The sequence below is a fragment of the Panicum virgatum genome, chromosome 4K (genome assembly GCF_016808335.1).
Source record: "Panicum virgatum strain AP13 chromosome 4K, P.virgatum_v5, whole genome shotgun sequence".
In the NCBI taxonomy this organism is placed as follows: Eukaryota; Viridiplantae; Streptophyta; class Magnoliopsida; order Poales; family Poaceae; genus Panicum; species Panicum virgatum.
In genome coordinates this window covers 4,917,281-4,927,920 of record NC_053139.1, presented here as the reverse complement: position 1 = coordinate 4,927,920, position 10,640 = coordinate 4,917,281, and the positions used below count along the sequence as shown (strand labels likewise).

Below are 10,640 nucleotides of genomic sequence, written 5' to 3'. Positions count from 1 at the left end.
CCCCACCACGCCAAGTCACCAAAACCATCGAGGCATCGAGCGATCGCCCATTCGCCCCGGCCCGTAAGCCCGCCACCACCTGCAAGGCTGCGAAGGCCAGCCGGAGCTAGAGCGAAGATGATCGCAACAATCGAAACGCCCGCGCCAGCAGATCCCGGGCGCGTGCCGGAGGCGCCCACGGCCGCAGAGCTCGGGCTCGCGCCAGGCGACGTGGCCCGCCCCCTCGCACCCCGGCCGGCGCCGCTGCCGTACCAGGCGATGCTGGGGTCGACGGCGTACGAGCGGATGCGCGCGGAGCACCCCGCGGAGTTCGCGCCGGCAAGCGTCTTCTTCACGCACGACCCGCGCAGCGCCGTCGACCGCCGGAACAGCTTCCGGGTCAAGGCCGCGCTCGTCTACGAGGCCGTCACGGGCCACCACGTCGACGACCACATGCAGCGCGCCGGCAGCCTCCTCCTCGCCCTCGCCATGGAATGCCATGCTAGGATCCAGGCACTGGCGGCCACCGGTGATGCAGGAGCAGGAGGTGCTCCGCCGGAGGGCGGGGATGCTCCTCCGAGTCCTGCAAACCCGGCCGCCAAGGGAGGCAAAAGCAACCCGCCGGCGGAGGTCACCGACGAGGGCCTGGACGAGACGCAGAAGCGAGTGGTCGACGGCGTCTTCCTCGTCGTCGGCTTCCTGCCCAAGCTCAAGGAGGCGATCGCCAGGAGCGCCGACCGCGACGGCGTCGACGAGAGCTTCAAGTCGCGGCACATGCAGGACATCGTCACGGACGTGGTCAAGCTCGAGAACCAGCTCCCGCTGCGGGACCTGCTCGATGTGGCCGCCGTCGCAGAGGCCGCCGTCGCGGCGACGGTCGCCCGCGACGAGTTCAAGGACGTCCGGGACTCCATTGCCGGTGGCGGCGAGTACAAGCTGCCCTTCAGCAAGGAAAGCTTCGGCGACGACGTGGTCCACGGCTTCTGCTGGTACTACTCGCCGTTCGCTTCCTCGAACAAGGCGGCGGCGGCGAGCCCGTTCAAGGACGTGGCCGCTGACGAGGACATGGCGACGAGCACGCTGCTCGACTGCCTGCACCTGAGCGTGGTGAGGCCGCCGCACGGCGCGGGCGTGAGCGCCACCGGCCGGCCGGCTCGCATGCCCACGGCGCGGGAGCTCCGGCGGTCGGGGGTCCGGCTCCAGGCCGCCGAGAACGGCCGCGCCGAGGTCGAGTTCGCGCAGCCAACGGTGCGGCTGCCGGCGCTGGTGCACGACTTCAAGCTGGCCACGGTGGCCCGGAACCTGCTGGCGCGGGAGTACGAGGGGCAGAGCAAGCCGGTGACGCGCTACTTCCAGATGCTGAACGAGCTCGCGGAGGACGCCGCCGACGTCCGCATCCTCCGGCGCGCCGGCGTGGTCCGCGGCGGGTCGTCCGGCGGCGCGCAGGAGGTGCACGGGCTGATCAAGAGCATCGACGGCCACGCGACGTACCCGTCCGTGTACATGGCCATGGACCGGGAGATCGAGAAGGTGAAGCGGTACCACGACCAGAGGATGACGAGCTTCCTCGTCCGCAACCGCCCCGGCGTGATCTGGGCCTCGTCGGTGGCCGCCCTCTCGGTGGTCGCCATCGTCGCCGCGAGGAGGAATCGGCAGGGGTGAAGCGAGGAGCACAAACCAGTATACGCATGCAGCTAAAAACGGAGTTGCCACGTACGTATGTGCATGTACATAGATTGTAACTTGATGTGTTGTAAAGCGTATTTCATCATGATATAAAAGGCAATAAAGTCCAAATGTGCTCGAACAGCAAACAAATTGTGCACCCTTCGATCTTAGGATTTTTGAGATACTACATGCAACTCTAATCCGATAATCGGCCTTGATGCCGGAGAAATAGTTGACACAAAAAAGTGGTGCACGACGTTATCACGAAATGACAAAAAGTGTTTCAAATAAAAATAATTCAAGAAGGTTTTTTCAAGCAAAAGTTTTCTAGAAAGAGCAAACATTTATTTTTAACAAAAAAAGGCTTGTAACGAAGTTCTCTATAAACAATGTTTTCCAATAATAAAAAATTTTCTAAAACCATGAAAATAAGTTATAGGAAAAAATTTCCAAATCATTTCATGAAAAAATTGTATGCAATAAAGTTTCCAAAAAACACTTTCCAATGAATTTCATGAAAACAAACTTTTTCCCATTGATGTTTTCAAGAAAAAGGAAGTGTCTCCACATCAGTCGATTGATAATCTGTCAATCACCGGTTTCCACCATTGATTATTTGTCTAACGAGTGTGGCTACGTGGTCCTGCTTTGAATGTTGCGCACCGTTAAGGTATAAAACAGGCGCTCTTGTTACTAGACCCATTCCGTGAGAGGCGGCCCAACAAGAGTGTCATTACTCTTACCGGCCCAATTATGAAGTCACGTGATATTGAGCATACAGTAATACTATAACGAACAGATGTATCTTTTTTAGGCAACTTAGTAAAAAACAAAAAAATTAATATGACATATAAAATAATAACTAGATACATTTTTTCAGACAACTAGATACATTTATCAGGAACTACTAGAATACAAGTAAAAACCAAAAGGAAAAACAATGGATAAAAACATGTTATGTTTTTTCTAACTTCAGTAAAACAATTGAAAAATAAACAACAAAGAAAAAGAAAGACATAAATTTAGGCAGACAAAAATACAAACAAAACTCACATAAAAATAATAAAATGTATTCTAATAAGGAAAAATAAAACACAAATAAAAATACAAACCATTTTTTAGGTTGACAAGAATAAAATATTAAAGATGTTTTTTTGACTGACTAGAATATAAACAAAAACTCACTTGAAAAAAGCAAATAAAAACATGTTTTTTGCATCTTGAGTATAAACAAAAATAACAAAATAAACAGAAGAAATAAAAAAATTACAGATATTTTATTTGATCTGATTAGAATACAAACAAAAATCACAAAAAGAACAAATAAAAAACACTGTGACATGTGACATGTTGAGTGCCGGACACCATTAGACCTGGACAAACGTCGGGTCGGGTCGGGTTCGGGTCGGGTCAAGGTCAGGTCACGGGTCGCATAGGACGGCCCGCGCCCGACCCGTACCTATCACCGAGTCGGGTCGGGTTGGCCCGTGCACCCTGCGCGGGCGTGTCGGGTCGGGTTTTTTCGGGTTGGGTCGGGTTTTTTGGCCTTTGGGTCGGGTTTTTCGGGTTGGGTCGGGTTTTGGGTCAAAAATCACGGCCTGTGCCCGGCCCGTTGATTGTTGCGGGTCAAAAAATACGGCCCGCGCCCACCCGCCACGTAGCTCGGGTCGGGTCGGGTTTTTTTCGGGCGGGTTGGGTCGGGTTGTTCGGGTCGGGTGACCCATGCCCAGGTCTAGACACCATAGAGCAGCAAAAGAAACAGATTACCTGACAACATCCTACTAAAACTGAGACCAAATGGCTAAATGGATTACAAAGGGTGAGCTCGCGCATGATAGAATGTGAGCCGCATCCCGAGGTCCTCCTTGCTAGGGCCATCGCGACGAGCTCCTCGCCCTCTCTGTATTCTGTCGATAGAAAAAAAAAAAGAAGAACGGAAAGGAGGATATGAAGGGTCGTGGTGCTGCTCACCTGCTAACATGTAAATGGGCACAGAATCCCACAACAGAGGACCTGCCTGATTACAGCAACGTAATATCGACCGTCCAGAGCATATGCAAGAAACCACGTCGTTGATTGCCGAATAAGCAAAATATCAATCGCTTGACAAGGAGCAAATCTCAAAGAAAAATTGGAAAGGTAAAATAAAAGGTATAGTGCGGGCTATGGCAAAGCAATGTCTGCACGGAAATGTCAGGAGTCATGCGTGTGATTGGCATGCAAACTATTACATAAGGCGGAACATTTTTTTATATTGCTGGAATGATTGTTCCAGCATCAAAAAATTGTTCTGCATTCAAAAAAAATGTTCCATACAAAAAATCACTCAAGTTTGATCTTGTTTTCAATACTTCGTCGCAAGGAGTGGTGCTATCGGATTTCGATTTGGATAATAATTTTGGAAAATATGACTGTGTGACACCTTAACTACCAGTCACACATGTGACTCCTAATAGCTTGCCTCCGCCTTATGAATCCAGTCGTTGCCAAGTGATGCTCATTATTGTGCACCAGGGTTCTGCCTGCTCGCATGGTTCCAGCCGAGCCTATGTTGGGAAATGAATCGGATTGCGAAAGAGCACAACACAGCTGTCGTTGCGCGCAGGTGGCGAGAACGATAGCGACAAATTAGTGTGGAAGCAAAAGGGAAACGTATGGAAGGAAGGTTAAGGCGCTCTTGGTACTACAGCTCCAACAACGGCTCTAGATAGAGCTGTGCCAAACGTAATGCATGAAAACCGCCTTCACTACTATAGCACTTTGGAGCTGATTTTCTCTCTCCTCTTCCTCCCCCTCACAAGACCAGAAGAAGCCAGTGGAGCCACATATATTGTCTCCACTGGCTCCAGCTCCCGTTTGTTACGGTGGTGGAGCTGGATCCAGCTGAAACTACTCTACCAAAGGGGATCTGGAAGTGCTCCAACGCACGTGTGGATTGAGGAGGAAGTTTTAGGATGGAGTGCACCGTCGAGTCTGAACAGGTAGTACAAACGTGTGCGTGGGCCCTCACGTTTCAGTAACTCATGCCATGCGTGTACATGGCTAGGCAAACCGCGCACGAGTGGGATCCTCGTGCGCTAGAGCGTGCAAATGCATCGCTATGATCTGTATATCCAGTTCTTGTAACTTGATGCGTCATAAGGCGTCTACATGCCCTTACCGGGATTGTAGCATATAGAACAATGCACAAGTTCAGCAAAACCAATAAGTTGCATTATCATATATATATATATATATATATATATATATATATATATATATATATATATATATATTTCAGATCAACATCTAGTAAAAAAGTATTTCAAAATTCAAATTCAGTGGCAGCAGCAAGTGAATTACTTGGTGGCTTGAGAATTGCAAAACTATCAACATAATCCACAAAGCTTGGGCTTTGGGAGAGATGGGCATACTACTGCTGAAGCTGAAGCTTCAATATGTGCCCAGTCAAGCTACCTTGAGAGTCGGCCATGCAGACGCTAGCAGGCAAGTCGCGTCCAATCAAACACTAGACAAGTACTAGTCCAGGCTCCAAGGCCTGCCCCATGAGCTTGGTTTGTGCCGAAATCAAAGGGACCGAGCCTCTCGTCCAAGCACAACCCCCAACGGACCCAGAAGTGAATCGCTGGCGCCTAAATCGGATGCCAAAATCTTCGTCAGCGATGGGCTGCGCGCGATTTTCTGAAGCAACAGGATGGCGATCGATTTGAAGGAGCTTCGCCGAACAAAAAGCGCACACGAACTGGTTACAGTACAATTTCGGGGATTTTTTTTCTCAATAAGATCGATCCGGAGCTGTCTAATGCAACATGAACACACTGAATACATGTACTGAATCACTACCCAACACACACTGAACGAATGAGAAGAGAGAGAGAGAGAGAGAGAGAGAGAGAGAGAGAGAGAGAGAGAGAGAGAGAGAGAGAGAGAGAGAGAGAGAGAGAGAGAGAGAGAGAGAGAGAGAGATGTTGACGCGAGAGTTTTAGAATGGAGGAAAAAGAATACCATTTGGCTCCATACATACAAGGCAAATGACAAAACTTTCGGCGGCCGGGGGAGGCTGATCATTCAGCGGCGAAGAAGTCGTCGCCGATGTCGCTGAAGCAGCAGCCGCCCGCGTCCGGCCACAGCGGGAGGTCGCCGAGGTCGAGCGCGGCGTCGCCGGCGAGGTGGTCGAGCCGCGGCGCGGCGTGGTCCTCGAACATGACGCCCAAGGCCGGGTCGCCGAAAGGGGCGGTGATGATGCCGGGGAGCGGGAACACCTCCTCATCGAGCTGCGGCAGGAGCGCGTCGGCGGAGATCGGGGAGGGCTCTTCCTTGGCGGTGGAATCGGCGGCGTCCGTCGTGGGCTTCAGCGCCAGAGGGGCCGCCGCGGCGTCCGTCTCGCCCGGCATTGCGCGGAGGACGGAGACCGGCGAGCCCAGCAGCTGGGACTCGTCGCTGGACTCCTCGGCGGAGGAGATGTCGGCCACGCCGAGGCGCGCCGCGGGAATGGCGCGCGGCGACGGTGGCGCGAGAACCGGCGTTGGCGGCGCTTCCGAGAAGTTGGTCGTCGCCGATGGCCCGCGGAGGCGGCGGGCCTCGCTGTCGTACTTCCTGGCGGCCTCCTCCGCGGTGTCGAACGTGCCCAGCCAAATCCGCTCGCCCTTGTACGGGTCGCGGATCTCCGCCGCGTACTTCCCCCACGGCCGCCTCCGCACGCCCCTGTACCTCGTCTCCGCCGCCGGAACCCCCGGCGATTTCCTCTTGCCGCCGCCGGAAGCAGCGACTCTCCCGGCGGGCGCCGGGGCCGGCGTGATGACCTTGCAAGGCGCTCGATGCTCCACCACGCGGATCTCCCTGACAAACTTGCGCACTCCCCGCGGCGCGGCACCGGCGGCGCCCGCCTCGTCTCCGGAGGAGTCCGTGGCGTCACGATCGTCCCACAAGACGCGAACAAGTTTGCGGATCGTGGTCGGCTCGGGCACCGGCTCCTGGTTCATCTTCCGCTGCCTCATCGCCGCCGCCCTGTGGGCCATAGCTGCTTCCACCATTGCTCGGTCTCAGCGACTTGTGGAGAACGAAGCGGAGAGAGGGGGAGAGGGAGATGACCAGGGTTGAGGAGGCGAGGAGGTGAGACTAGATATAGTAGATGAGACATGCGAGTCGTTAAGACTCGAGAGAAGGAAGGAGAGAGGGAAATCATTGAGATTTTGACGAAAAAAATTAGGATCCGAGGTTTAATTTGGCAAACAGCCTAATCATAAAGGGTTTGCTAGGCTAGGCTATCTCTTCATTAATACATTGCCATTTATACTGATATTTCTCTCCTCGCAAAATCTTTCCTTTGTTTGTTTGAATGCGTTTTCAGAAACAAATTCGGGGGAAAACGTGATTCATAAAAAATGAGTCTCAAATTTAGTCAAACATAGGCCCACATGTAAGAGATGCATTGCATAAAAAATGAACGCGTTCACTTTGAACATTTGGAAAATAATTACAGGGATCGAGCTGTAGTAGGCCAGCAGGGGTAACTACGGTGCAAATGACATCTGGGGCCAGATGGGTCCATGTACTGGAGATGGCATCAATGATTGGCAGCTCATCACTTTTGTTTACTTCTTCATTTCCTTCCAAATTTGTTTATATACTTTGGTAGTGAGCCGCTCCGTATGAATGTGACGTTTAGATTTCAAGGTTTTAGAAAATAATAGCATGCCAATAACAAGTATTGAGAATTGTGGCGCCTATTGAATTTTTTTTTGGAGTGTTGGAAATATGAAGAGCCCGATATGCTTTATGGCAGAAGATTTCAAGTTTTTTTATTAAATAAAGTAGATGGAAAACTTGGTGTCAAATTTTCAGCATTTCCAATTGAAAAACTCATTTCAGTATTAAGTTGAAAAGCTCAATCTTTGTTCATGTAAACTTCATTTCATCAACTAATGATGAAACTGTTTTATCGTCTTGTTATTTCATAGAAAAATTTAACAATATAAAATTTTGCATGACTAATCGAATAATAGATCTTGTATCACTTGCCATTTATGTAAGTTTTGCTAGATGTCTTCTAAACCGTTGCATATTTATAAAAATACGATGCTAGATTTTATTTAAAAGTTTTCCTTTTTGCACAAATTTATGCGAATTTGTAAGAGCTCATCATTATATATATATTTTTAAAAAAACTAAATAAATAATGTTGAGCTGCATAATATGATAACAATAGCCTATGCCGGTTATATGTTGACCTGATTTGTGTGCTGCCATCTCGTGGACCTACATCTACTCACACGTATGCACCCCTAGTGGCGTTACGAGTAACGGATTAAGGTTCTGTTTGGTTTTCATCAATCTGAGCTCTACCATCACGTGACTTGGCGAAGCTTTTTTGCTGCTCCGATCTTGCCCACACATCCATTTAAGTGCTCAGGTACGATCGCGGAAAAAAAAAATCTTGCCCACGCATGGGCATGAAAATGAATTGGTGTGGGCGTGTTGCCACGTGGGAGAGCCAATTTTCAACCCGGAACTAAAGAACGGCCCAAGCTGCGTAGGTATGCCAACTTTCAGCGGTGAATCAAAGTTGACCTAAAAGAACCTGAAGCTGTGTGAATTACTTGGTTATAACTTATAAGATGGTTGGGACCTCACCATAACTATCACTCTTAGTGTTTTTTTTAGTATTCTCCTGCATAGTAGTGCTTGCTAGTGAAATCTAGTGCACACCCTATGGTTTGCCATAACATACATTAATTGGTATATTTTAACCATGTCAAAAATCATGTGCATATCATGAGGAACACCATGAATTCATGGTTTTCATGCGAAAAATCTTGCATTAGAAGCAGGGTCGGTCCTTGAAGCACCATCCTATTCTCCAAGCATGAGTTTCAGCACAAGCAAGTTACATGACTTTTCAGAGAAGGGAGCGAATTAAAAGTTGCATCAAATAAAACCGAAGGGTTTAGCAGCAATCAAATACTACGATCGGATGAACTGAAACGGCCAAAAGTCTGACAACGAGGAATCGGCACTCTGCAGAGATCAAGACAGAACAGGGAGTACGAAGCGACGAGTCACATAAAATGTTTTATTCATATAACCACATTTTTTTCAGAATAATTGGCCGCCCCAGGAGAGAAACGAACAGACCCCAAGCATGTCCGGTCTTGTCCATTGCCGAGAGCCCGAGACGAAATGGGCCACATCGCACAGCAGGGATGTTTGGTGAGATGCACTAGCTGCTCATTTTTCTTTTCGTGCTCACGGAAAAGGACAATTTTTTGCTTTTTGCCCCGCTAATTAAAAAAATTAGGAGGATGCTGTCATCATGTACATCACAGTCGTTGCTACACAGTAGTGGTATAGTTTAGAACTGACGTGGCCAGCCACGTTTGGATCTTCTCTGTCGCTCGTATTACCCAAGGGCTTGTCTGCCGGGCACGTTACGTTGATGCTCGAACTGGGCAGGAAAAAAAAAAGATAAACCGGTTTGGTTAGGATTTACAGTACAAACCAGTGTGCTCAAGCAAGCGTTTCGAATGCAGAATTCATCTCGTTTTTATGTATACATTGGTTTGAGTCAATGAGTTTGATGAGTTGTAAGATTATTCAGATTAGAAAGAGCGCTGCACAAGCACCGAGCTCTTGATCGATCCGACTTGTCAGTGATCAGCAATAACAAAAACAAAAAGTTAACGGCGATTGAGTAGGGTATGTAGGGCTAAACTCCAAATCACAAGCCTTTTGAGTTTTGCCACCACAGGATTTTTAAACCTGCTGCGGCCACTGCTCGTGACCATCAACTCGGGTCAATTTCTAAGCTGATGCGATCCGACTGAGTAAAACCCCACCCCGAGCCTGTGACCAATCCCAACTGCCACTCCCGTATCCGCAGCGGCCGACGCGCGCCCCGGGACAGCGGAAAAACCAAGCCTGGCGGGCGCCAGGGCCGAGCCAGCCGCGTCGCCGTCGCCGTCGTCGGCACCACGAGCCGACGCGAGCCGCAGCGGAGCGGATCCCTGGAGATGCCGAGCCGCGGTGCGGGGGGCGGTAGCGGACGAGGCGAGACAGCGAGAGAGCCGGCCGCTGCAGGAGCGGCCGCCGCAACGGACAAGGGCGGGAGGCGTCGGGGCGGGGGTGGGGGAGGGGGAATTTAATCGGAAAGGCGGGCGCTGTCGCGACGCTGCTGCCCCCGGACGCGACGGCGGCCGCGGGTGGTGGTGGCGACGATGGCGACGCGCCGGGTCCGGAGGGGCCCCGGCGGCCAGTGGGGTGCGTACTAGTTTAAGGAAAGACGGCGGCGGATCTTGTTCTTGCCGGCCGACGCGAGTGGTTGACTGCTGCTGGCTACTGTTATCTGGGAACCAAACCAATGGCCGATTACTGCTGCTACTGTTATTCTGAATTTCTGATCGCAGTTTGTTTGTGCACCTTCAAAAGTTGCCAATGGTGATCTCCACGGGCTGCGATCTCAGACGATCTGTTCTCAGTGTTCAGGCTAGCGGAACGCACGAACTCGTTATGCGTGACGCGTCAGTTGTCAGCTGTGTCACTCACCAACGGCGATCAAAAATCTCAAGAGCCACCAGCCAAGCCATCCACCCGCCGCAAGCAAAACGGGCAAGAGCCCTGTCCGCGGCGAACCGTCGCTGACTTTTCTCATCGTCGTCATCCCGCTCCCGCGAGCCACGCGGATCGCGCGCGAGCGCGCGAATTGCGTCAAAAAAAAAAAGATCGCGCGCGAATTGGCGGCAAATTTGGCCCGGTCCGTCTCCAAAGCGTGCCGTCCGTACATCATAAAAAGCCCAGCACGTCCAAAGCCCACACATGCCGAGGGCCTGGCAGGTCAAGCGGCCCGACCGGCCCAATATCTGGATCGCTGCTGAGGGCCTGGGCCTGGTAGCCGGAGCGGCCCGCGCGGCCCAAGCAGCTGGATCGCTTCGCCGCGAGCCCGGCCGCGGCCGTCTCGCCTCCTTCGCCACCAGGCCCAGGCCCCCATCGTGATGCCG

At 51.4% G+C, this 10,640-nt stretch overlaps 2 protein-coding genes across 2 annotated transcripts; one reads left to right on the top strand and one right to left on the bottom strand.

Moving 5' to 3' along the window:
* Positions 1 to 32: 32 nt before the first annotated feature.
* On the top strand, positions 33 to 1,788 carry LOC120702693. Its single transcript, XM_039986596.1, has one exon. The coding sequence runs from the start codon at positions 118 to 120 to the stop codon at positions 1,639 to 1,641; it is 1,524 nt and encodes a 507-aa protein (XP_039842530.1). The 5' UTR covers positions 33 to 117; the 3' UTR covers positions 1,642 to 1,788.
* A 3,923-nt stretch (positions 1,789 to 5,711) lies between these two features.
* On the bottom strand, positions 5,712 to 6,680 carry LOC120701796 (ethylene-responsive transcription factor 2-like). The gene has a single exon (XM_039985609.1). It carries the CDS (start codon positions 6,678 to 6,680, stop codon positions 5,712 to 5,714), a length of 969 nt encoding a protein of 322 aa, XP_039841543.1.
* Positions 6,681 to 10,640: the final 3,960 nt, after the last annotated feature.